Raw genomic sequence first — 27,797 nt, 5'->3', positions numbered from 1 at the left:
CGGCGCACATATTTCTGTCGAACCACATTCTCCTACACATTGCAAAACAGGGTCTTAAAGGGCCAGCACCGACCTGTGCATACCTTAACATTACAACATAAATGCGTTTAACAAAACAGAAGCCGATAGGTCTTTAACATGTTCTTTAGTGACTTTATCAAAATAAATAAATGCATACATTAATAATAATAATAATAATAATAATAATAATAATAATAATAATAATAATAATAATAATAAAACTCGTGTCCTGGCGTTGTTTTAGTTTGAACTGATCACGGAGAAGGGGGTGTGAGTGCCACGTGGTTATTCATGGAATTTGCTGTGCTGGTCTTTAGTTTTGCTCTTTTTTGATATCATTTTGACTCTTGAACTACATATTTGAATTGTTTGTGAATGTCGCAGTTGGCTGTTGCAAGTCTATACAATTCACCAAACAACACCAATATTATTATTATTATTATTATTATTATTATTATTATTATTATTATTATTATTATTATTATATGCAGTATTTATGTCATCCTCATAAAATATTTGAAGCTTAATTGTTTTATAATGTCCATGGGGCACAGCAAAGGAGAAAAAAATATTTCATGTTTCTGTCGTAAATGCAGTGGGGAAGAGGAGAACAGAAAGAACCCAGGAAATACCGCGACTTTTACTGTTTAAAAACAAGGAATTATTAGGCTTTGTCTTTATACATTTCATTGTGTCTATGCCTTTACTGAATTTAGCTTAACAAATGACGAAAGTCCTACATTTATAAAGATGCTTGTTTTTATATTGCATTTGTCTTGTTATATATATATATATATATATATATATATATATATATATATATATATATATATATATATATATATATATATACACATTACGTTTTTCATGAAATGCGTTTTTATAAAGCAATCTATATAGATATTGCTTTAGCTACTGAAATGAGGTAACATTTTCTCAGAAAACGAGCCGTGAAGTACTTGAGAAAGTGCGGTGTGTTGCGCAAGGTTGGCCGCTGATTACTACAGTAGTGCTATTATGAAGATCAATTTGGTGTTGTTTTTCTTAACCGCACGGCACACACACACACACACACACACACACACACACACACACACACACACACACACACACACACACACACAAGTGCAATAACATAGCAACTAGACCAGACAAAGGCAGGCAAAATAAACAACACGAATGAAAATTGCCATGGGCATTAATCAGCAGGTAAAAGCATGCATGAGAAAACAGCTAACCAGGGTATTGTTTCAAGGGGTTGTGTTAATTTAGGAGGTATTTAACGGCATGTACAGGTAAAAGAAATGATAGGGTTAAGCACTGTTCAGTTTCTCAGATTCACCGACAATGCAAACAGCAAGCCGTTTCAGCGGGCAGCCTGGACTTGAGCGCCTTATTCGGCTCTGGAGTATAAATGTGTAGACAATTATCCGAAGCATTACATCAATTTACAGGAATGTCTTAAAGAGACAACGCAGTTTTTTGTTTTTTTTAAATAACGACAGCAGACAAAAGCGGGTTCATTACAATGACTACCAATATATCGATGTGCTCTATTTCCATCCTACCGCATAGCTACAGTAGATTTCACAAAACAGCACGTCAATTCCCTATAACAACGGATGCATTCACCGTGTGCAGTACAACCGAATCTCCATTATACTGTAACATGCATATCAATATTTTACTAGGAATGTACATAATACTGTTTCATAATACATACAAAACCAGCGTATTTGCATAGGGCAAAAGCGATGTCAAAATATTATTAGTGTCAACAATTGAAATAATTCTTTACTGAAGTAAACGTCATTATATGCTGAACATTCCACACACGCACATACACGATTTTCAAACCAACAAACTGTATGTAGCTCATAATAAGCTAATAGGACATGAAAAAACACAACCTGGCTCACAACGCTTTTTACTTATGAATTGTTTGAAGAATGTCTGTCCTAGAAACACAGTTATAACACTGGGACAGACAGTTGCTGCTCTTCTAAATAATTTTTTTACGATATTAAATTAAATACAATCGAAGTAAAGTGTGTTTTATTATTATTATTATGATAATTGTGTCTTTTAAATTTTATTGGATGTCATACACTGACCCACAATATTATATTTTAATTGATAAAATGACTTAATACTGTACTAAATGCGTAAACGATAGCCGTACTGTTACTGGTAATACCATTTTCCTCCACCAGATGTCAGCATAACCTCAACAGAGCTGTGTTGGGTATATGTCATTAACCATTTAGTTAACCCTAAAACAATTTAGCTGTATAAAACAGAGACTGCACAACACTTTCCCAATTTACAATTTTGCTTCCAGATTTTTTTAAACATATTAAATACAAAACATATTGCACTATATTGGATATTCTAAGAACAGAATGATTGATATCCTGGCTGAAATGTTCACCCACGTTTGGTATCAATTGTCTTTCCAGTCAGTTCTCACACCAGAGGGAATTCTTTGAAGCAATAAAACAAGTCTTAACATGTTATTTATTTATTTATTTATTAGCAGACGCCTTTACCCAGGGCGACTTAGTTGTATCCAAAAATACATCTACAGTATGATTGTGTAACAGAGAGAAACTGTCAGTGCCATTTGTGATGTCGTAGGAAAGTGCTGTGCTTGATTTGTTACCCAGTCAGATGAATCCTGTGCATTTATATGGAAAGTGAGTCTACTTTGCAAACAAAGGGGAAGAAGCGTCCACACGTGACGTCATTCCAGGATCTCGGAGCTGGAAGAATACGAGAAGTAAGATGTAATGTATAGAAGCCATTTAAATGTGACATCACTGCACTCAAATGGAACGCTCACACTTTAAACGTGTCACTGGAATTTTTGTAACTTTTCTTGAGAGTTTATTTATCTGTATTTATGCACTCTTTAAATTACGTAGCCACTGAAGTTGTCATAGTTAGACCGTGTACCTAGAGCATTAATGGGCAACTCTGACCTTACCTGACAAGGACTTTCTGAAAAGTGACACATTGGCATTGTGGCTCAAAGGTGACACCTAGTGGTCATTTTGAATAAGAACTTGTGTTAGCTTGAGAGCACCGATTCAAACTATGGCTTCTGGTGAACGTATTTGTTGTTTTAAAACAAACTTTTTTTGAGAACATGATTTGCATTTTAACACAAACACTAGAAAAAAAGCTTCTAAGCCAATATACAATTTTGACGGTGTTACTGTGGATTGCATCTGGATTGCATCAATAATAATGTTTTTTCAAAGATTACCCCTAAATGCAATCCTGGGGAATGCACATGGAAAATCTCATATACAAATCTCACAAGTCCAAGGGTGGGGTGTAGATTGATTAAATCTACCACTTAGCAGGCTTTGTAGCTTATATATGCCCCAGATCAAAACCCTCCCTTCTCACCTTTCTCCGGTCATACAGTCCAATCCAGATACCTGTTGGAAAGTCGAGGACAATGCTGTTCACCAGATCAAACACAAAATTGTTTTCTTCCCAGCTGTGGAGCAAGAATGCAGAAAGGATGAAGACATTCTGCATGATGAGACATAAACGAGTTCTGAATCTTACAGCTTGAGCATGCTGCAAGCTAATGGACCATTGCTTTTTCAATAAAAGAGGCATTAGGCTTTCAGAGTTAGCTACACTGCTTAGCAATCATTATGCACTGCAACTGCTAATGCCTGAAGGGATGACAGTCCTCCATAAAATAAAATCTGTTTTATCTTGCAATTTATTAAAGAAAATCCATTAAAACAGTATTAGCCAAGACTTAAAAAGCAGATTTTTCTTACCCCCATTAAACAATACCTTGTTGTTTTGCTTTGTTGAACAGACTTAATTTTCACATTGATCCCTTTTTATCCTGTTCTGTTGCAACACTGTACATTTGAGATACATTACTTGCTCTCCCCATTTACTCTGTGTTACATGATAAAACACCCTTACCGGTGGGGTCATTTTACCGTAAGAATCTGTACCTGGTGGGGTCCTATTCCCTGTAACACAGGAAGGAAGTGGGCTTATAGTGCTGTGGATGGTAGGACAACTGAGCTTCACCCCAGTCAGATAGAAACTAAAGTCTGGAAAACAAGAGGGACTACCAGCAATACTGAAATATGTCTATTCAGTAAGAGGGAAAACAAATCCTTGGTTGATACACCTTTAATGGAAAATATGATTGGCATGTATAAAGTACAAGATAATGCTTTCAAATACAATACATTATACAAGTAGTAATTCACTTTACAGAAAGGCTACACTGGGATAGTTTCATTGTCTTCTACATAGATAGAGGCATGCGTATACATATGAATACACTGGTCTGCTGCTTTGAGTGGAGGAATATTTTCTAGTCTTGTATACAGATGTACAGCATTGAAAATGTATGCAAATAATGTTTTAGTAAATTAGAAAATAATAGTTAAATAGCCCTTATGAAAGTTACCCACAGTATTTTTGAAGTTGTATCATGCTTTCCCCTTGGTTATACTGCGCATTTAATTAATATACTGTACCATACCTCGCTGTTTTTTTACACTTACCTATGCTTTACCATGCTTTCACTGTGGTTGATTACATTTTTTTTTGCTGTGGGAAACTTATGAGGGAGATGCAAATGAGTGTTGAAGTTATGGATATTGAAGCACATGGAAGTAGATCTCTTTCTGCACTACCTGTGGATGGACACCAGCTTGGCAAAGTTTAGCTTATTGGAGAATTGAGCACAGTGCAGAACAGCCTCCACCCAGGTTCTGTTAATAGGGAAATATCAGTAGCTGCGTCCACGGAACTCTGACCAGAAGAGGGGGCAGTTCACCAGGGGCTCCATCAGCACAGGCTGAGTGGACAAGACTGGACACAGCATGGTAAAACGTGCCCGTGATATCACAGGGCTTTCAGGAACAGCTACAGCTATGCAATTTAACGTGGTACAAAATGGGTAGCTTCCAATTTGTTTTCTGTGCAGATTCCTTTCATTCTTCTATCTGATCGATTGCCAATTGGAGACATCAATCAGGCAGTCAATCAATCCATCAGTTAGTCATTATTTATTTAAAGGAAAGAAAACAGCCTGCTTAGATGTGACTGTGCTCTCAGTAGCAACAATAATCTACAGAAAACACCATTGCAGATACTGTATTACATTCAGCTTAAAACATCAGAGTGGTTTTACTCCACAGTTCCAAAGGTAAGTGAATGCTGGTACCCTTTAGACACTAATAAAATATCAGTGTATATTCCTGCATAAACCCCAGCAGAACCCTTTGCAGATCTCAACAACAGCAGCGAAGGCAACACAATGGATTCTGAACAGATATTGTACAGTGGTAAGTACTGATATGGAAACACGATACTTCAATGTTGGTGTGTATTGGTTTATAACATACTACAGTTCTACCTACCTCCATTGCAGCTGCCTATATGCTGCATACCACTGTAGTACTGTATTGCACTAAAGATAACAGGAATCTCCCCTGTAGTATTTCACCGATTCCTCCCTTCCTTGGTCTCGAACCTAACTTCACCCAGTCTCTCTCAAACTAAATGGCTGAAAAAACAACAGTTCAAAAGACTCTTTCTTTACCTCTCTTCATGTTCAGCTGCGTCTCGGACACTCCAGCTGCCCACAGCTGAAACAGAAGCATTGCCCTGCAGAGATCAAAAGCAAGACACCTTCCCATTGTGGCTGTGGCTCCTGAGGTCATGTAGACAATGAAAGCAGCACTGTGTTTGAACTGCCCAGCCTCCGCACGGCCCGGGCTGCCCAGGGGAGGTGAGAGGCGACACCCAGCAGCAATGTCAGTGCCTGGGCAGTCCCTGGTGTTTATCTAACATGGTCACTGTTTGTGCAAGCAGGCGTGATGCTCACACCTCTGTCGTTCCCTTGTGATCGCAGAGCTTTTGATCTTCCAGCACTGAGCTTAAAGTGTTTACTGAAGCTGTCGAATGGATCAGGGATGATTAGCATTCACTCCCAGGGGTCGTCAATAAAGGACACCCAGCTGCCCCTACATCTAGTGATTTCAGGTCTGCTTTATCAACAGGATCAGAATTATCAAGGTGTTTGCAAACCCAGTTGCAAACAGCTTAGTCTGTCATTTTGATTCTTTCAAGCCACCAGTAGATTTGTAACCCGTATTTTTAGTCCCATATTCACCAAACTTTAAGGACTGTTCAGGACTGTTATTATCAACCCAATAATTAAATCAGGTTTGTAGTTCATTAAACCTTTTAACCTGTTTTAGATTAGTTTATTCTTTCACAGCATTGTTTAATCTAATATTAACAGAATGTTAATAAACATTCTTCAGTCCTTAAAACAGTAACGTTTTGTGAAGAGGCCCATTAATGGTTTTATTGTGCTTTCACCAAAAATATAGGGGGAACTGCATGCAAAAAAATAGAAAAGCCCTGACCATTCCCCTAATGTTGAACCAATATATTTATTGTGTCTGAACAGTAGAGCCTGACAAAATACTATTAGGTAACCCAAACAAAATCTTCCCATCTCAAACCCCAGTGCCTTATGCACACCTGTCCTTTTTTAAAACCGTGGCAAGCCTAACAACAGCACTAGGCCGGCCTCTTGAAATTCCTTTCCTAGCTTGCAGCTCAGAGTGTTACCACATGCCTAGATTATATGGGAGTTCTGCTATTTGTGACACCTTTTTAATACCCATCACAGTTTTAACACATCTACAACTATACAAATGTTTGGACAGTACGTGGGGACAAATGTCTTTAATCAGCAAAGAAAGCTATCAATCAACCACAACAGTCTCAGTTAACAGTAACTTATACGTAGTTGGTGGAAAAGCCTTTATGAGTGGAGGTATCTATTATGTACACCAAATAAATTATTACCTGCGTTTTTCGACTTAAAACATTAGGAATCTGGTAGAAAAACAATGAAGTTGGAAATGATAGAATTGTGTCCGTGAGTTTAGCCGCAGTCAGGAATAGAGCTCCATGGTGCGCATGTTCCGCCTGCCATCCTCCTTCCCTGAATCAGTGTCACGGAGGAGTGGGGACTGATTAACATCAATAGCATCACCATGGCAGCAAAGCAGTTGCTTACTAAGTTTTCTTTTTTTAGTTTGTGTGTGCTGCCATGGCGGATTATATAGCAAGTAGCAAATTAGTGACAGCTGTGCAGAATGGGTTCTGCCAATCCTGCAACATTGCAGTGACAATAAACAGGATGAGACGATCAAGTTGAGATGGGAGTGCAAAGGATTGAAGGAAGTACTGAAATAGCATGCTGTTAATCTGGACTATATGGTAACTAATCTGTGCCCACATTCTGCATTTCAACAGAAATATGACCAAATATGTAATTCCTCTTTCTTTTACAGGACAGTAGACTAGATTGAACTGGTATAGAATACATTTTGTATTTATGATTATAAATCATATATGATAAGGATTTGTCTAAATGATAGAACATCCTAGCCTGTGTGAAGATGTCATCCTGTGCTTAGAACATATGGTTTGGAATCGGCAATTATTTTTCTTATTTTCTCCCCAATTTGAAAAGTCCAATTATTTTTATTTCAACCCGGCTCACCGCTGCCACTCGGGAGAGACGAAAACGGACACACGCGTCCTCCGACACGTGTGCTGTCAGCTGTCTGCTTCTTTTCACTCTGCAGGCCCGCCATGCAGCCACCTCAGAGCTACAGCGTCTGAAGACCACGCAGCTCTGGGTAGCTTACAGGCAGGCCCGCAAGTGCCGGGCCAGTCTACAGGGGTCGCTGGTGTGCGGTGAGCCGAGGACACCCTGGCCAACCTAAGCCCTCCCCACCCGGACAGCACTCAGCCAGTTGTGCGCCGCCCCTTGGAGGCTCTTGTCCACGGTCGGCAGTGGAATAGCCTGGACTCGAACCGACGACCTCCAGGCTACAGGGCGCATCCTGCTCTCCATGCAGAGTGCCTTTACATATATGGCACAGTTGTAAAGTTCATCTTCACTTCACCTCAAAGTATTGACATAAACCCATCTATTTAAACATTGCTTTGCCCCATTCACAAAGCATCAGCTTTTTTTTTTTTTTTTGGATAAACAAAACAATGCTCCCTGACCTTTTCTAGACTGTTGTTTCTTCAACAATTAAGAAAAGTTTCAAGAACACCAAACTTTGATTTGAAATCAAGTTGGTTTTGATAATATTTTGTATATAAATACTTTCTGTATTTATATCATTTTATATAGAGAGGCGAGTGCAATATGTAACTTGACTTAGCAAATAAACAGCCACATAAACCGACAGACAGCTCTTACTTTTATTTACTTGTAAGAAAGGCAGCCCCTGTAACAATTTCTCATCTAAGATGATGTGGGTTATATAAAAAAAAAAAAAAAAAACAACAACATCCATGGTCTTTAAAACGTTGTCGATAAAAACATTTTTCTTGTGGTTTTGACAATCAGTTACAGCATTCAATGCAACAGTTTAAAAACACTCATTCAGTGATTCTGGATATGCCAGTGTTTACAGAAAATTCAAATGCAAAGAAGAAAAGAGGACTACAAACTAAAAAAAAACCTATTAAAACAGTACAGCACATGTACAGAGTGTAGTTCTATAGATTTCACAGTATTTAGGGTGCAGGTTGCAAGCAGTGGAGAGAATGGATTTGATGCTGTATTAGCAAGGCACTATAATATAAATATACTGTAAACATTTCTTACAAAAATGATATTGTTTTTAGCTTCAATTTTAGAACCCTGGATAGAATCTATTAACCCAATCTGCTCGATACTTCCCAAATTTACAAAGCGTCATCTGGGCATATTTGCAGAGGATTTTGTGGTTATTTTTTGTTAATTTATGCAAATGAGCTGCACAGAAAGAAACATCAAATAAGTGACTAAAATTCTGTAAACTGGAAATGTTGAGACTAACAGAAGCCGAGCCAATACGCTTTGATTACCCCTAGCAGAAACCGCATTTCATTTTAAAACTGCATGTCGGGGCTCCCGAGTGGCGCATCCAGTAAAAGCACTCGTGTAGAGTGCAGGATGTGCCCTATAGTCTGGACGTCGCGAGTTCGAGTCCAGGCTATTCCTTTGCGGACTGAGAACGGGAGCTCCCAGGGGGCGGCGCTCAATTGGCCGAGCGTCGCCCGGGGGGAGGGAGGGTTAGGTCGGCCAGAGGGTCCTCGGCTCACCGCGCACTAGCGACCCCTGTAGTCTGGCCGGGCGCCTGCGGGCTTGCCTGTAAGCTGCCCGAGAGCTGCGTTGTCCTCCGACGCTGTAGCTCTTGGGTGGCTGCATGGTGAGTCCGCAGTGTGAAAAAAAGCGGTCGGCTGACGGCACACGCTTCGGAGGACAGCGTGTGTTCGTCTTCGCCCTCCCGAGTCAGCGCAGGGGTGGTAGCGGTGAGCTGAGCCTAAAAAATAAGTGGACATTCTAAATTGGGAGAAAATAATAAAAAAATAATTGGCAACGACTAAATTAAAAAAAAAACTGCATGTCAGATATTCAACTGCCCTGTACACTAGAGCTCAAAGTCTCAAAACCTCAAACTACTGGTGACTAACTGGAGTCACAAATCTGTGCAAAGAAATAACACTGGCTTTCAGAATATACCTTATCCCACCGGGTACTGCAAACCAAGTGCCTCACATCATACCCTTCATCCAGGGGGGACGTGCAGCTCTGCTGTGTGGCAAGCGTTTGCTGGATAGTTAGTTCTTGTTTTTGGTCCCCTTGCTGTTATTGAGCAGGCTGGTTCTCCCCTTCACTCCGATCGAGGTAGATTCCTGGAGGACCCTGTCCAGAGTTGTCTTCTTGATAGCGGCTGTGGAAGTCTTCTCCTGGTCCGCCAGGCACTGCAGCTCCCTACAGATGAAATGGCAATTGTATATATTAACTACAATACATACTGACCCGACTCCTACATGCAAACACTAAGGGACACAAATCCATTGACACAATGATTCTATCTAGAATGTCTTTGTAAAATTGTCATAATTCCAGCTGTCATTTGAAATCAGCACTGGGATTTAAAAAACTTCCCTTCCAGCAATCGATCAAGGCAGAATAACCATTCTCGGTTCGTAGTTCATTATATTACATTTTAGCAAGTGTCAATTAGGGTTCCATTGGATTCACAGAATGAATTATGATTACTGTATAGCCCTGTGAAGATGCAGAAAGTCCTGCAACATACACACACTTACACCGACATTTGGATGGAGAGCAGAAATAAACAGCATTCCCCAATCTTCCCAATACTAGGCGGATGGCTTTTTTCACTTGAAATTGTTCTGTAGGATTTTAGACCGAACAACCGTTTATGTTTAGTTTTATTGGAACCACTGCACTAAAGTAAAGGACCTCTGAGACACACTTCAAACAGGTAGGCCAGGCATCTCTTTCCAACAATTTAATGTAAAGCTTGTGTGGCAACGTGAATTTGAATACATTACATTAGTCATTTTTATTGTCTGGCGTTGGATGCGAGGACTCAAGCAATATATTTTTTGAAAATCCCACCCCTAATCTGGAGGTGTCGTAATAAACGTGCACACTGCTGTAAATCCATTCTCCTGTACCTGGTCCTGATGCACGATGCCTCCACTGCGTTGATGAGAAGACTGCGGAAGCCTCCGCTCTCCATGACGTGCAGTGCATGGATGGTGGCGCCCCCTGGGGAGCACACGTTGTCCTTCAACTGGCCGGGGTGCTGCTCCGAGTCCAACACCATTTTAGCAGCTCCCTGCGCACGAGAGAAGAACAATCTCACGTTCACATTCCTGAGCTTTTAATGCACCACTCCATCGGCAACAGCATGGTCCCAACACGGGCAGCCACATTTATGTGAGATCACAGAAGACAAGAGGCTGCCGTCAGCCTGGCTGTTACTGACCAGTAGGGCCTGAGCTCCCAGTCTGAGCGCCAGCCTCCTCGGCAGCCCCATCTTCACCCCACCGTCCGCCAGCGCATCCAGGGCTGTGAATGCCTGCGAAAGCAATAGGATTACTGTTAGCAATCTCTATGGGATAACCATTATCCCTTACTATACCACAAGCGGATTCTATTGTGCCACTTGCAGTATCACAAGGATAACCAACAGGCAAGTGAACTTGACAAGAGCGTGACTTGTGATAACTGGCATCAGAGTTTGTGTTCAATGTATTCGGTCAGATAAATAAATATTAACTGCTGCAGGTGTTGGTCCACATGTAGTTTTACCCCAGTCAGACCCCTTTGTTACTAAATATCATGATATCACTGAAAAAACAATCATCCATGTACCTGGGATGGAAATAAAACATATTGGCCAGCAGCTGGTTTTATAAGAAGACACATCTTAGCTTGTTGCCTACACACTGTGGCTCATTTTAAAACCTGGAGTGGGTGAAACTGCTATGCAATAGGAGTCTCGTCTCCACCCCTGAATGCACTCACGTAGGCAGGCCCGCTGCCGCTCAGCCCGGTCACAGCATCGATCAGGTCCTCCTCCACCTCAACGCAGAACCCCACGCTGGCCATCAGCTGCTCCAGGAGCATGCTGTCCTCCACCTTGGCGTGGGTGCCCGTGGCGTACACCGTGGCTCCCTCCCGCACTACCACTGGCGTGTTCGTCATGCAGCGCATCACCTTCGGGGCCAGGTGGCACAGAGACAGCTTCTGAGGGGGCGGAACAGGGCAGGCTGGGTCAGTGCGATTCTCCACACCTTTCATTACAGGATTTGATCTAACAAAGTCCTTGACATTCATGGCACAGTGTCAAAGTACAGTGAATCATGATTGACAGCAATAGTCTGAAGACTGGGTGCACTGAGGGAGGGCAAGACCGGAGAATCATCACAAGAATTCCAGGCAGCAGCAGAGCTGAGCTGTTCTGTGCAGCCCGGGCTCACCTTCTCAATGGAGTGAATTGTGACTCCTGCAGCACAGGACACTACCAGGTGCCGGTTCTCGATGTCAGGCCCGATCTCATCCAGAACGAAGGGGATGATGTGAGGTTTGACAGCCAGGAACAAGACATCGCTGTTCTTCACTGTCTCCTTGTTGCTAGTGGTGAAATTCACACCCAGTTTCTAGAAAAACAAAGATATTAGAACCAGAATGGCAGTATATAACTGAGCACTGACAGAACCCTGAAGAATGCATTAGCAGAGGCCTTTCTCTACTTGACTTAGTTGATTAATCGCTAATAGCATTCACTCAAATAGTATATATAGCAACCATAATACAGACACAGCATCTCACAAGAGAATTGTACAGAGGAAAGGCTACCCTTTGACCAGACAGAGCAACGCTTGATAAAGTCTCCAAATTGAATCAAACTGTTAAAAGATCTGAACAATAATCCATATAATATTACACAAGTCTGCTCATGCTGCACTTTCATTTTTTTTGCAACTATATACAGTACAGATCCTTACCCTTAGCCCGGTCACAGTAGGCAGTCCAGTGTCTGGGGAACTGGCTGTGATCTTATGAGTTGCTATTACACCTGAATAAAAAAAATATGAATAATGTGAAAACAGCAAACTCTGTATTAATATTAGTTAATATTAGAATTATACACCCGTTGGCCACTTTATTAGGAACACCTGGAACATTTGCATGGAACCCTCCAAACATTTGTAAGTGCGAACTAGACTGGATCCTTTCATTCCTCAGTTATTAAACAACACTGTAATCTAAAACATTTCCTAACAGCATGGAACAGGGGGTTGGGCTTCTGTGTGTGACACACCTTCTGGGGTGGTTCCTGGAGGCACTGCGTTCTAGCGCTCGGTGGTCCGTATTAGTGTATTTAATACTTTTTTACTATTACTTCTTACCTGCAGCTGTAAACCCTCTCGCCAGGGCATATGCCAGTTGCCCCGCTCCAATGAACCCGACGCTCATTTTGATTAAAAAAAAAAAAAAAAAAAAAAAAGATATTCTTCTAGTGGTGTGCTGCGATTAGAGCAAAACAAGTAGCTGCATTAGGAATAAACACAGAACAAAAAAATGAAGATCGTATCAAAGTCTAGATTTGGAAGAGACAAACGCATTTGAAACTTATATCAATACACAATACGATTTTTTTTTTACATATGGTAGCAGCGCTTATGTACAGCTTAAGAGACAATCAGCTAATTATTCTAAACAGTGTAATTCAATAAACGTAAAAAAAACCCTAGTATAGACAAATGGATTGAAAACGTCCAGTCTGACGAGATATTATAGACAAACCTGTTTTGTAGAAAACAACTCGCAATGCCAACAGTGACAGCTGTTACACAATATGCAATGCAATTTAAAAATGCAACATTAATTGTGTAAGTCACGTAAAAACAAAACGTTCAGACAACGCACGACTTCAGTCGCTTACCTGTGGAGTGATAATCCGACCAGTTTCCACCTTTGTGACTATTATTCAGCAGCCACTGTATTTTGCTGTCAACGTGGCTTCCTCATTCGCACGCCGATTTGTTCCCAGAAATGGGGGTGCATCACATGTTGTAGTGGAGGACCAATGAGTGGTTGCTTTCGAGTAAGACGCGCCAATCGCAGCGGGTCTTGTATATGTGTACCGCTTGGGATCGGTTTGTAAGCGACAGAGCTCGTTGCATCATGCAGTTTAAGTAATGTTAATTTGTTATTAACGTGTAGGTCGTCATCAGGACGCTTGGTTAGTTACAGTAACGTACTGATATAATCGAGAAAGCACTTCAGATATCGGCCACGCTTTATTTTGAGTGTCATAATATTTAATTAATATGCAATTCACCATTTGCTTAAGTTATTTTATTTATTTCTTAGCAGACGCCCATATCCAGGGCGACTTACAATTGTTACAATAAGTTTAGTTGCATGTTAATAAACTGTCGGTATTCCATGCATGTGTTCATCAATTGTTATTATTATTATTTATTTATTTATTTATTTATTTATTTATTTATTTCTTAGCAGACGCCCTTACCCAGGGCGACTTACAGTTGTATACAAAAAGTACACATCAAGAATTACAGTACAATTAAGAGCAAGATACAAAATACAATGACTTCAGTCCAAGAGCAAATACAAAACACAGTACGATTTGATATCGGGACAAAACTTGAATCAAACAACTACAGTGACATGCGGGATATAATTGTAAGTCTTTGACAGGAACAAATTGTTTCTCAGTTTTGTGACGTGAAGGTTGAATTTCAACATACAGACGTTCATTAAGGACTGGAGCGAGGATACAATCGTCATGGAGGTCCATGGGATTCCACTCCAGGTTTAACAGGTAACAGGTGATATAATTAACTCCTTCAGGGTCTGGATGCAGGTTTAATTGGTTTATTTAAACAACTAAGAACAGGGTTGGAACAAAGACCAGAAGTGGAAGTACCAACTTTGGCCAGCCCTGATCCAAGCAGACTCAACCATCAAGGATCATGCAGAACACAGTGTATGTTTTGGTATTTTGGATATTAAAGTTCATTGTTAATAAATGTTCGATTTTATATACCGATGTGCCACAACCTTATCAGTGCTTTAGATTTGCCTGTACACCTGCTTCACATTAACTTGCTGTCCTGTATCCAGTGTAATGTGAGAGAGGAGGTATATTTGAGATCTGTTCGTACAAGGGTTGAATGATTGTTTTATTAAACATCTACAAAATCCAGCACGTTCTCTTGTCTAAATTGGCTGCCCCTCATGTTGGTTTGTTACGCCAATGTGTCGCTATTAGAACTTATTTAAAACTTTAAACTTTACTTTAAACAAATCAAGTTAAAACATTGTAAATAGAGATGATATTAATTTGTATTCCCATGTGTACAAAGCAAAATAGGACCAGGAATCTGACGTCTTTTTTCTTTAATTCTTTAAAACATATACACATACACACATTCATAAACAGACAAGCAGCCTTCTTTGCAGCAGTCAAACCAGCCAACAGCTACAGCAGGGTCAAGTTGTATCAATATGGTTTTAGTAAGACAGGTAAGAAGCTAATATACCGATCAGCAGAATCCGCAATACTAGAATCAAGGAACAGTGGATAAAGTAGGAATCTTCATTAGAACATTTTCCCAGACATTTGTTTGGTTCTACCTTTGTCATATTAACACGTGTTTTTCTCCATTACTTGATCTTGCAATAATAAAAATCTCTCAGGAGCAAAATAAACCTTTGCCAATGACCTATTAATGAAAGGAGAGAAGCGGCACTCTTCTGTGCAGTAAAGTGTGTGTCATTCATACCAGACTGCAGCTGTGCATTGGTTTCCTTTTGTTACATGAACAAATGATCAAGTTTTTGTTTGAATTTTTAAATATTTGTCCCAGCACTGTCACACACATAGCCAGCGTATTTTAATCAGCCTGTACAGCTTGCAGTGTTTTATGCCTGCTGTACGCAGCTCAGAATTTTCCAGTTAAAATCCCACTTAGGCTAACATACCCAGGCAGTAAACTCCAGTTACCAGCACCCCAGCATAGCCTGTGAGGGGACTGTGCTGTTGAAGGTGCATTCTTTAAACGCATACAGTATACACAGCAAGGTCACTTCTGCAGAACACGCTCACACACACACAAACTGATCAATGTCACATTTCTACACGTGAGGCTCTGCAATGCTAACCCATTCATCAAATCAGTACACCCGTTTTGAAGCTGCTTTCCATGTGAATATGCTATTTTCCCTGGTAAAAGAACAGTGAGCAAGATCTCTGACAACAAATGTTAATAAAATATCTAAATTGAAAAGCACAAAGCCCACAGGTATTGCAATGTCCTTGGGAAATAGTAGAAATAAAATACGATCATTGCATAAAACAACAAGCAAACATCTATATAACATAGGGTTATTACTGGGAAGTTTGGCTTTGCTGTCAAACTGCAATGTATTTGACAAATTTAGCAGCACAGGCACAGATAAGAAGCGAGTCTCTATTTCTGTTTGTATCAAAGCAGAGCTGTGTTTCCAGACTGCTGGAGGTGTCCTAGGTGAGCAGCAGTCTTAAGGCTCGGTGATGAAGCGAATCCTCTGTGAGTAGGCCAGGTCAGCGATGTACAGGATCAGGTTGATGTAGGTGAAGATGGTCACCACTAGCTGGCTCTCCCAGGGACACTTGCCCCGGGTGCAGTAGTAGGGCCGCTCTGGGCTGCCGTACTTCTTGTCGAAGCAGAACACGGGCCAGATCACAGCCACGCTCACATACATCAGCACAGCCACGAAGGTGTAGACCACCACAAAGCGGTCGAAGGGGCACCTCAGCAGAGGCGTCTTCCCCGAGACCATCAGCAGGACCACAATCACCGTGACGGCGAAGCAGAAGCTGTAGACCGCCACACAATACTGGGTGGCCACGTGGCGGCTGTACTGGCTCTCGTTGACGAGCGCCCCAAAGATGATGCAGGCCATGAAGGTCTGGACGATCTTGAGGAGGCCCGACGCCGTGGCCATGTAGCCCGACACGTGGCCAGGCTTGGCCCTGGCGACGATGACTTCAGCAAGGTATGCCACGGAGGCCAGACAGGAGAAGACGGTGACGGCAATGCGGTAGTTGCGGACCTCGCAGCCCTCGTGAGGGCACTGCGCCTGCAGGAAGTAGACGGGGTAGACCACGGAGGCCGTGACGCACATGAGCGTGGCCAGCATGGCGAAGGTGATGGTGAAGTTGTCCCAGGAGAGCCGGAGGCAGGTGTGCAGCCTTGTGAACTCCAGCGCGACCACGCAGGCCGTTGTGGTGAGGCAGAGGCACCACACGAACATACAGAAGGTCCCGTAGGCTGCGTTGAAGCCCGCCTGGTGTGCCACCAGGCTCACGGTGACGCAGCTGAAAACGATCTGCCACACCCGGGCCACGCCCACCGGGGAGGCCACGGCATTCAGGTTCAGATAGGGTCCTTGAGAATCCATGCTTGACGCTGAGAGGCTTCAGTGACAGGAACAGCAGGGCTTTTCTACTGAGACCTTTGCTTTAAATGTGGAGTGCTCTGGATTGTTCTTTATTAATTCTGACATGCAATTCAATACATTAGATCTTACGGTATGTGCTAGAACTTTTTAGGTATATGTATATAACTTTCCTCTAATTCTAGTTTCACAGCTTGTAAATTCTCGATATATTTTCAGCAGTAAACACTTCTTTGGATATTGCTTAATACATATATAAGAAAGATATAATCTTCTTATAGTTTAGTGTATAATACTATACAACTCAATTGATATATTGTGATCAATAGAATAGAACCGAGCAGAACAAAATGAATAGAATGGAATAGAATTATTTTGCCCTAATACTGTATGTTCTATATTTTAAAGCACTATTACACAGTTTACTTCTCGTTGTCGTGAAGGTACTGAGAAGGGCCAACAGCAACAGATGATTTACTCAACCACTTGCCCTTCCAATAAACACAAAACAGTTTTGCTATTAATATTATTTAATTCTGATCCCCTACCTCTTCTATGATTATATATTACAATCCGTTTATGTCCAGAGCACAGTAATGCCGTGCAGCAGAATTCAGTCCCAGTATATTGTGCAATCGGCTCTGCTGCTGGTTTCTATTTGCCTGTGCATGTGTAGAATGGTGGTTGAAATTCCGAAGAGCCGTTTCCCAGACCCTCACTGATTCCGTGCAGCAACAGTATTCCCTGAATTGACTTGGGGTCTGTTCCTATGGAATCTCAGCTCCTGCGCCGCGTTCAGTGCCCCACCCTGGCCCTTCCTCAGTCTTCTCCCAGTCTAATAGCCAGACACATCAGACTTGCACTGTGCAGTGGATCTGCCAGCAAAAGTTATTTAAGTACAGCATGCAGCTGAGCCCATAGTAACGTTGGCAAGGGCTGGAGTCTAGTGCTATTAATAGTCATCTATATTAACAAAGGAATGAGGAGGGAGAGCACATGTGACAGTGATGCACCAGCACCTAATAGCATATCTGTGCTGTGATAGGAATGCACAGGGAGCTTGTTTTTAAAGATGCATGGACATCTTTTTCTCTACTGTACCATATATATTTCAGACCTGTTGTTACTGTGTAACAACAGGTCTTTTGTGATGAAACTTGGTAAGGACATTCTTTAGCACACGGTATTGAGGGCTTCAGAATCTGGGGAAGTGTGGTTTTAATGATACTGATAGATCTTGTTTTGTATTTGCATTCATGGTGGGGGATGTATGGTACTGCCTACCATACACACTAAGCATTGGTTCAGCTCATGTTATAACTGTTACCATAGAGTACAAGATCAATAGAGTGTTAAAAATAGCAGGTGAAATCTATATATATATCACAAATGTAACTTCTCAATTTGCATTCATTGGACCAAACTTAATAGCCTTTACTGGAAACAAATCTAGTAAACCATGGTTATACTAAGCATTTATCGTGCCATGTTTCTGATATGCATTACTATACCTCTATGTGTTTACAGTGCATACATATGCTTTAGCGTGATTACACTGCTACACTTTCACTAGCCAAAACTTTTATAAGGGCTTAAAGCCAGTAGAGACCTGTTGCAGCTGCATGCTGGTTTGAGCCTGGAAAAAGCTCATCGTAATGTAGTAAAATAAATAAACACATCTTGTAATGTGGGACCCCTCACAGTGATATGGAAAGATGGACAGTCATATTCGTGTTTATCGGTCATTCAAAGCCCCAGTTTAATTCAAAGGGCCAAAACTAAATTGAAGGCATATGCTCAATTAGTGGGGAACTGGTGACATCTTGTGGTTACTAATGGAATTACAGGACACTACAATTGAAAGCAAGCCATGTTTATTGTTTTGTCATGTATGGTTTAGTATATTTTAAATAATCATTGGAAAGTTCACCTCATAGTTTACTGTTTATCTGTTAAACAAAAACAATTCACCCTCAAATTTCTATAAATTGATTTACTTCATTAGAGACCACTGCTTTCCTGACTTACGTGTATTTTGTAAGTCTGTGTGTTATAGAAGTGTGCAATGGTTCCCTTGTGATCTATCCAGGATGCTCTTGTAAACGAGATGATTCGTCAAAATACGTTTTGTTCTGGATAAAATGATTAAATAAATACAACAAATGTAAATGAGATACTTGTATAATGTGACAGTAGTAAACCGCTGCAAAAAAACTACCTCTGCTAATCTACAAAACACTCCATCGTAAAAGATCGAGAAAGACTTCTGGTAGAAACATGTGTCAAGTAATATTCTTTCTTTTTTTTCTATTTCGCTTAGCTATGGAATAGACAACAGACGTTTCTGCTAATGCCTTCATTTTAACGATGCTGCTGCTAGCCTTACAGCAGCTTTTAAAAAAAGTAGAAACGATCTACAACTACGATGAAGGCAGCTGTTTTTCTGGCGTGTTTCACTGCTAATTAGCAGCAAATGTGTCAGGGTGCAGATGTAAAAAAGGTACATTAGGAAATAAAAAAATCAAACTCAGAAATTATTTTTTGCCTTAATATTAATGTCCTTTCTTTAGATCCATTACAAAGACATGCGATCAAAACAAAAATTATAAATATTTACAATTTACAAAGAATCACTTCTCTGCCTGTATAGCACTTATAAATACGATTTACATATGAAAAATAAATATGGAAAATAACCAAAAGTAGCTTGAGTTTCTTTTTTTTCTATTAAAAAAATATGTTACAGAACAAAAAAAAACCATACAATTAGTAATTTTGTTTCTGCTTGTTACGAAGTAAAAGTCATTTTCTATAAAATAAAAAAAACATTTTTTAAAGCAACAGAGAGAGAGAGAGAGAGAGAGAGAGAGAGAGAGAGAGAGAGAGAGAGAGAGAGAGAGAGAGAGAGAGAGAGAGAGAGAGAGAGAGAGAGAGAGAGAGAGAGAGAGAGAGAGAGATTGGGCGGATGATCCAGTGCTTCCCCACCGTGCTTGTGGGAGTCTTTAATTATTTAAAAAAAAAAAAAAAAAACTGAGGTCCTAAGGATGTGACTCAAGTCCACTGCTGTCGCTGATGCTGATTTTCGTTTCGTGTAACGAACCCATGAGTATCTTTAAAACGGGACGTCATTTGAAATCTTTTTAAAGCAGAGAGAAAAAAAAAGAACTGGGTGTGCTTTGAATCCGATTCTGTATGATTCTCTCGATGCTGTGGAAGAGGGTGTGAGTCTGATATTGGCGATCTGGGGAAGGAGGGTGGGGGTGGGAGGGGGTGCGCCCCTGCCTCCCCGGTCTCTGGAAGCGAGCCCTGCATGTCTGTAGGGGGCTGTGTGTTTCTCCGTTTAGCTGCCGCTGCTCAGCATTCCCAAGAGCTTATTGGGCTCCATGCCCTGTTGCTGGGCCATCTTCTGCACGTCGAAGCCCATGTGCATCAGGAACTGGATGACGTTCATCTCCTGGCCGGTGAACTGGTCCCGGATCGTGGGGCAGGTGGGGTTGCAGTGCGGCCAGGGGCAGCTGTCGATCAGGTGGACCGGGCAGCCCTTGGGCGGGTTCTTGTTGTTCTTGTTGTTGTCATGGAGACTGCGGTCCCAGCAGTGCAGCGCCCGCGGCAACGAGGTACCCTTCACTTGGATATCCATCCAGTAACTTGCGGGGAAAAAACGACTTGATTACTACTTCAAGGAATCGTTGTGCTTCACATCATGCTGCTCCAATATTAAACACGTCTGGTTCCATTACACTACAACAGTACAGCGCCCCCTGGTGTATATACACAGTTGTTATTTTATATTGTTATTATTTTTGTACTTTGGAGGATTTATAGATACTTCTGTGTTTCAGCAAGTCTAAAAACCTCAGTGAGCAGTGGATGTGACATTACAGACATTACAATATCTGCTCTTTAACTCTGGCATTCAGTTCATTTCAAAAGGCCGGTTTGACTCAAGTACTGCTCAACGAGAATACACAGGCACGCAAACACACACACAGACTGAAACTCACCTTCTCGTGATTGCTTCGTGTGATAAGCAGGCTGGAGCAAACATTGCCCTGCAACAACAAAAAACAGATTCACATTAAACTCAAGAAATGTACCAGTACAAAAATTGCACGACTGATCCATTCAAAGTTCACCATAGTCAATTATACCATGCATTTACATAATGTTGCTTTTTTTTTTTTACTATACATTACCTTACATCCCTGTTCTTTACCATGCTTCACCAACACACTTGCTACATGCACCATGCTCTAGCTCTTTACTCTACAGAGCGAGTAGAGGCTGTAGTGATTGAGGCTGCAGTACTTACGGTACATCCTTGAGCGTGTTCCTCAGCTCCCTGCCCAGGTTCTGGATGTACAGCCACTGCCCCTCCTGCACTGGCTGCCCTGTCAGGTGGATGTTATCAAGCGTCAGCTGAGCTTCATCAAACAGCCACTGAACCACAAACACTGGACCTGCAAGAGGACAGTCGTTAGGGGAAAACATTTCTTCAAAACGCAGGCTTAAAATTGGATTGCAATGAATGCATGTACCTCCCAACGCGTTCCGGTTTCGTATTCAGTAATACAGTACTTACTTCGTAAAGCTGGGTAGACTTTATACCCGAAGAAGCAGTTCCATTCCTCTCCTTCCCGGAACTGTTGCTTGCAGCGTTCAGGCACCACGCCATTCCAGTACCTGAGAAACCCAACAGAAACGAGGCATTACATCAAACAAACGGAGGAAAAGATGAACCCAACATATATAGGAGCTTAAAAATAAATACCAAACCTTTTTTTAAATCGAAACATACTTTAAATAACAAATAAGTAAAAGTTTCATAAATGTGGTCTCTATAAATCCTGTTTAGGGAGTCTCTTACTTGATTCCTATCTTGATAGCCTCAGTTGGAGCACAGTTGATGGTGTCCACACAGTCAGTCCTTCTATACTGCTTGTTGTCGAGGAACCAGCCGGAGTCGGACAGCCCTCGAACCTGGATCCCTTTGTGTCCCATCTCCTGCAGCTGTTCAGCCACACGATCCACGTTCAGCAGAACTCCTGTCCCGCCAGCACTGCACACACACAACACATCCATACTGTTAGCACGAGAACACACACGATAGATAAAAAAAGAAGCCCATTTTGATGAACTGAATCAAGATTCCTATCTACAACATGCGTTTCAACTGTCCTTTCAAAGGATGACACAGTTTACCTCTATTGGGCTTTTTGGGAGGTGTTAGCAGCTCCCTCTTGGGGGTCACTATGCAAGTGTGAAGATCAGCCAACCAAATGTTTTCAGTGTGTATTTTTGTAAGCCTACACCTGCCCCATCCTGACACACTTCTATCTGCCCCTGAGTCCTTTCTCACATGCAGAAGGAGTAATGAAAACTGTGCCTCTGCTCACCTGCTACCAGCCAGCAGGAGAACCTTGGCGTTATCAAGGCCCTTGGTGAGCAGCTCCTTCACCACCTCCTTAATGATGAGCGATCCCATGAAGGCGTAGTCACCTAGGAAACAACACACAGGTCAGCAAGCCCTGCCATCCCTAATATAACAATACTGCCGTATACAAGTCATATCTGCTACAAACAACGGCCAAGAACTCTCATGGCTTCAAATGGAAGAGACGATAAATAAAACCAGCACAGATTCATAGTAACTGACTCTAAGGAAAGACGCAGGAGAGACAACACACTTACTCTTGTCGGATTTCGTAGATGCTCCACTCCAAACGTCGCTGGAGCAGTAGGGAATGAATCTGAAACGGAAGAGAAATATAACAAATGAGCATGTTGCAAAGATATATGAAAACAATGTGGGAAGGCTCAGGTCTTTTTCTTTACTTTTAAAGAAGAAAGAGGCTAATAAAGGTTTTAAAGTTTGTACCAGCGAAGGTCAGACTTGATAACATCTCATTAAAGTGGATTAAGAATCCGGAGACGTTCGGCGTTTATGCTTATTTGGTAAAAAAAAAAGATATATATATATATATATATATATATATATATATATATATATATATATATATATATATATATATATATATATATATATATTACATTATTTGTTTATCCAAAAAACATGAACTTTACAAAAATCAGCAGAGAAACCTCTCGTGCGATGCAGTCCTGAAAACCATCAAAGTGTAACGCGAGAAGTGCGCGCAGGTTCCATTTTGACTCATATGAATCCAAAATAAATACCAGGAACCCAAACGAAGGATGTGCATTTTAAGAGCAACACATTTAGCAGGCCTGTTTGCATATCAAACACCGAGCTGCGCTGGAAATTAATCCTGTGGTCTTGTTATAGCACCTGGGTAACTTATTTGAAGTCAGAAGAGACTGACCTTGCTGAAGATATTTAGAATTTCCGAATAATAAAGGCTAATTACATTAACCGGCTCCTGCTCTAAAAACAAAATATCCAACTCCATTTAATTGTAAATACTTGTTTGTTTGTTTGTTTGTTTGTTTGTAATGAAGTAGGCGTGACTTACACCATATTAGCGTTCCACCAGTAAGGGTTCTCTTCAGGGTGCGAAGACAGGATCCCAGTTCCTTCGGAAGTGGAAAAGAATCAACAGCGTGTCATTTCAAAAGAAACCATCTAACATTTGAAAGCTCCGAAACGTTTTCATCAAAGTATAAATGGCTGTTACTTTATTATCCCTTTAAAAGCTAGGTGTTTCCCCACCACCTTGTAATAATAAGGGCGTGGAGAAGTACAGCATTAACAGACTGGTGTCAAGTGCGTCAAATATCTGTTTTTAAAAGACGCCCGTGCAACGTGCGTGATGAAAAGTGTTTCAAAGTTGGTTTCTCCGGTACTTTGAATAAAGAAACAATAATAAACGTACCTATTTTGGTTTGGGGCCATCCGGTTGAGCTCATGAGCCTCCTCGTGGTATCATATCGGGTGTCGCAGTTCTCTTTACTGAAGCAGTACCAACCACCTGCATCGACAAGAGTTCAAAATACATTCTTATTAATATTAATATCCACAGACTGACCACGTTTAGTTCTGTCTGTACCACTTATCGTTAGATAGTAGTCCATAAATGTAGACGTTGTGACTTACCTTCTAGGAATATTAGCCATCTTTTGCTCCCTTTCGATTCTTTCAGGTAATATCTTCGAAAAAAAAATGAAGAAGGCGCGTTTAATAAAATGTCAACCTTGGTACAATGTTGTTATTATTACTTGAGAAATAGCGTTTGGGAAGCTGGTTGGTTAACCGCAGAATGCTCCATCTGTCGTTTCAAATACACAGACGCTGTGTTTATGATTACAGGGCCGATTAAGGGGCTTATTAACTTTGCCACTTAAGGTTTTACAGTACATGAGATATACAGAACATTACACAGACAGATAAAAAATAAAATAAAAAGGATACTGTACAAATCCTGGAAACTGTATATTCCTGGTACACAATTCCCATAAATGTTACGTTACTTTTGGCAGCTATTGCTACATACTCATAAATTAAAACAACAACAAAAAAAAGATTACGTAATAATATAGGCAGGAATACCCACAGCAAAGAAATGTTACAAAAGAGGCCTATTATCTGCAGAGATCAGTAAAGAGATGCCGGTATAATATATATGGGTGCATCCTTAATAGGGGTATCAGACCAGTGGGTAACTAAAGCTCTGATTACAAACTGATAACATTCATATATCCAATAAGAGGATTCCAGTTAGCTGGGAATGGGTCGAAAGGCAATATGCTGCTATTTGCGGAGCATATTTGTAGCATTATTGTGTTATCATCTGCGGGCCGGGGTGAAAAGGCTATGGGTGTTTTTTTTTATTATTTTTCTTATTATCATACCAGAATGAAAATATCAAGTAAACAACTCGTTGCCATGTCAGTTCTGCTGGTAGCGAGTATACAATTAAATCCTGTGTATTTACGAAGCTCACGTGCAACCACAGGACAGCCTGTCCATTCATCCCACTGACTTGTATCAAAGAGCAGCAGTGTGGAGTAGTGGTTAGGGATCGTGGGTTCAATCCCAGGTGGGGGACATTGCTGCTGTACCCTTGAGCAAGGTACTTTACCTAGATTGCTCCAGTAAAAACCCAACTGTATAAATGGGTAATTGCATGTAAAAAGAATGTGATATTTTGTAACAATTGTAAGTCGCCCTGGATACGGGCGTCTGCTAAGAAATAAATAATAATAAAGATATTCTATATATGTGCTTGTATGTAGCACAGGAAAAGTTGCTGAAACGTGTCCCGTATGGTTTGGTGGTCAGAACCACCGACCGCAACACATTGGTTAACATTAGAATCTGAATCCCCGCACTACCTGTGATTCTTAACGTTGAGTTCAGATTACAGACGGGAATGTCAAAGCAAGCACTTGTTTAGGCAGATCGTATTAACCAGTGCACTGTAAATGCCAATGTTGTTTTTTTGACAACGCCACTCAGAACAATCTAGTTATTCCCTCAACGCTTTTTGCAGTTTGAATATAGACCAGATACCCATTGCTTGTTCGACTGACTGACACACAAGGACTGAAAGCCGAGAAAGGTTAGCATTCTGTGGCCTGTGGTACTGTAAAAGCCGAACAGAGTGCTACAACAGTTACAGCTCGTGGCTTTGGCAATGTTCAGAAACCACCACCGCTCAAAAAAAAGTAAATTATTACACATTTCATTTTGTGTCTTCACTATAAATATAGTGCGCCAGTCAACTGTGGCCACAGGTCTAACAGGTCTAGCTCCCACTTGTGCCAAAAATAACTGCACTTCAAAGAGGAAAATTAGGAGAGGCAAAGCCATGTGCTGTTAAAATGTCTGACTCGCTTGACATTGCTGCTCTGTCCTATTTGTTTTGAAGAATGTTCTGAGATCCAGTCTTGAAAGAAACGCGAAAGGCAAGCATGTAAAATAATAATACAATTGTAAACATGTCAGCTCAGCTTTAAAAGGCGAGCGCTAGATACTGACGCGCTAGAACTGGCAGTAGCTCGTATTGTGTATGCAGCTCAGAAAAAAAGAAAAAGAAAAGTCTCTCATTCATTATTGAATCAGACTAATATCTACGGGTACTGGCTCCCCATAAGCCATTACTTTCAATCAACCAATTCAAACAGATGGGAGTGTGCAAATATGTGGGAGGCAACCCCATGTGTTTGGAAGCTGAACTGCGCGTCCATCAACAGAGATACGTGGTATAGCACAAATTAGACAGAAACCTGTATATTCCACCTGTACGTCTAAAAGCTCAATTTCATTTTCATGCTGTCAATTGATACAAAGACAATGAAAATACGCTGCATGACTAACTTTCACAAAACATAAACTTTCTGTAACTCACTCAAAGAAATCTGGTGCTTCCTTAGTGAGTAATTCAGCTCGTAATTCAACAAGGACACAGCTACTTTAGAAACATAATATAATAAAATAATATTTTACAAAAGATTTTGTAAAATCAAATTACTGTATGTCAAACACAGACGCGGCCAGATCTGCTAGCCAATGGAATTCACGATCAGCTTTTAGCTGGCATGTTCAGATGTGAGCGGTTACAACTAGTCCCGTGAGTCTGGTTACATTACAGTAGATCATGCTTTAATGAGAGGGGACTCGCATACTGGGAAAAGCGAACCAACCAGCGAGTATTTGTGTTCCACATGTGTGACCTTGGATAATGTTTATCAAATCTTTGGCTTTGAAATCCACAACAGCTTTACAGATCCTGCACCATTGTCGGCAATACAATCAAACAACGTGAATCTATTACATTGCGGTGGAGGTTTCATTAGTGTCTTATTAAAGGCTTTTAAGTTTGCAATAGGTTGCGGATATTGAAATGCTTTAGTCAGCCAATGGTTCAAACTGTCTTTTAATTATTAGTATTAAAAAAACCGCTGGTATCATCTGCGATAATTATATAACTTTTACCTACAAAAAAAAACCTAACTCAAGAACTTACCCAGCCGGTGTCCCGTCGTTGCAGACGACCGATGTGTTCTCCAAGGAATGGAGCCTCATTTCGTGCTTTATGTTCGGCGATGAGCACGGGTACAGAGACTGGGCCAGGTTTTTGATCTGTGCCATGAAATCGTCCATGTTCCCTTCCCCTACTGCTGTGAAATCCAACGAGAAACTCTCCTCCACGCCCGCCTCGGCTCTGTCCCGGGTAGGGGGAGACTGCTGCGCCCGGCGGGGCTGGGGGTTACCCCGGCCGCTTCTCCAACCCTTTCTCCCCTCCAGGGATCCAAATTGGAGGAAGACCAACAAGAAAGCCGAATGAATAAGCTTCATGGTCCCTAATGTCTGGTGGAAACACGCAGTCACGATCCTTAGGTCTTCTTATTCTGTGATTTCAGATACTACTTTGGAGCAAATAAAAAAATACAACATACATATATATCTATAAAAATTGCTGCTTTTTAGGAAGAAAAACGTGTTGACAGCCGAGTGTCTTAATTAATGACAAAACAGGTTTTTAGATGCAATTTTTTTCAAAAGTTAAAATTCACAGGCTGTATTCTAATCATATACTGATATTTTAAATCAAATACCAGTACGTATATATATATTTAACATATATAAAGTTAAATAAAAAATAATACTCTGTTTATTTTTTCTATAGATACAAAATATATATACAATTATATTTCTGTGCTCTCAGTGTAGTTCCCCAGTGTTGTATGGGTGTATTAAATCATTGCTATTGGTCTCTAGCCGTTGTTCCCCTCTGCTGTGTTTGGGATTAATAGTGTAGCACCTACTACAACGATCGGGTTTTTTATCCGAACTCTTTTTCCCTGTTCTTCACCCGGAGCCAATGAGACGAGAGGGTTGGACATGGGCGTGGTTTAGGGAGGATTAATTTTTTTCCCCCTTTAATTTAATAAGATGCCCACGCGCTCCTCCGTTTGATCT

General features: G+C 41.0%; 3 protein-coding genes across 5 annotated transcripts; all 3 read right to left on the bottom strand.

Annotated features, from left to right (window-relative positions):
• Positions 1–8,302: 8,302 nt before the first annotated feature.
• On the bottom strand, positions 8,303–13,487 carry LOC117423617 (pyrroline-5-carboxylate reductase 1, mitochondrial). 3 transcript variants are annotated; one of them, XM_034039676.3, is made up of 8 exons: positions 13,374–13,487; positions 12,838–12,979; positions 12,433–12,503; positions 11,905–12,084; positions 11,450–11,671; positions 10,908–11,000; positions 10,594–10,757; positions 8,303–9,877 (listed from the first exon to the last, which is right to left on the bottom strand). In XM_034039676.3, exons 2-8 carry the CDS (start codon positions 12,902–12,904, stop codon positions 9,724–9,726), a joined length of 951 nt encoding a protein of 316 aa, XP_033895567.2. In that variant the 5' UTR covers positions 12,905–12,979; positions 13,374–13,487; the 3' UTR covers positions 8,303–9,723. The 3 variants fall into 3 exon arrangements, with proteins under 3 accessions (XP_033895567.2, XP_058845814.1, XP_058845815.1); XM_058989831.1 differs by having other exon boundaries at positions 12,838–12,955; positions 13,374–13,485; XM_058989832.1 differs by having other exon boundaries at positions 13,235–13,479.
• Positions 13,488–13,857: 370 nt separating this feature from the next.
• On the bottom strand, positions 13,858–16,918 carry LOC117423271 (myeloid-associated differentiation marker-like protein 2). The gene has a single exon (XM_034038798.3). The coding sequence runs from the start codon at positions 16,898–16,900 to the stop codon at positions 15,998–16,000; it is 903 nt and encodes a 300-aa protein (XP_033894689.3). The 5' UTR covers positions 16,901–16,918; the 3' UTR covers positions 13,858–15,997.
• Positions 16,919–19,431: 2,513 nt separating this feature from the next.
• notum1b (notum, palmitoleoyl-protein carboxylesterase b) lies at positions 19,432–27,617 on the bottom strand. The gene is made up of 11 exons (XM_034039981.3): positions 26,842–27,617; positions 23,970–24,022; positions 23,749–23,844; positions 23,389–23,449; positions 22,589–22,647; positions 22,294–22,396; positions 21,765–21,956; positions 21,480–21,580; positions 21,210–21,357; positions 20,902–20,949; positions 19,432–20,544 (listed from the first exon to the last, which is right to left on the bottom strand). The coding sequence occupies exons 1-11, from the start codon at positions 27,171–27,173 to the stop codon at positions 20,238–20,240; spliced, it is 1,500 nt and encodes a 499-aa protein (XP_033895872.1). The 5' UTR covers positions 27,174–27,617; the 3' UTR covers positions 19,432–20,237.
• Between the last annotated feature and the right edge of the window lie 180 nt (positions 27,618–27,797).

Source organism: Acipenser ruthenus, chromosome 17 (assembly GCF_902713425.1).
Source record: "Acipenser ruthenus chromosome 17, fAciRut3.2 maternal haplotype, whole genome shotgun sequence".
NCBI classification, from domain to species: Eukaryota; Metazoa; Chordata; class Actinopteri; order Acipenseriformes; family Acipenseridae; genus Acipenser; species Acipenser ruthenus.
Note: the sequence above shows the minus strand (reverse complement) of the source record. Positions and strands in the feature narration are given on the sequence as shown.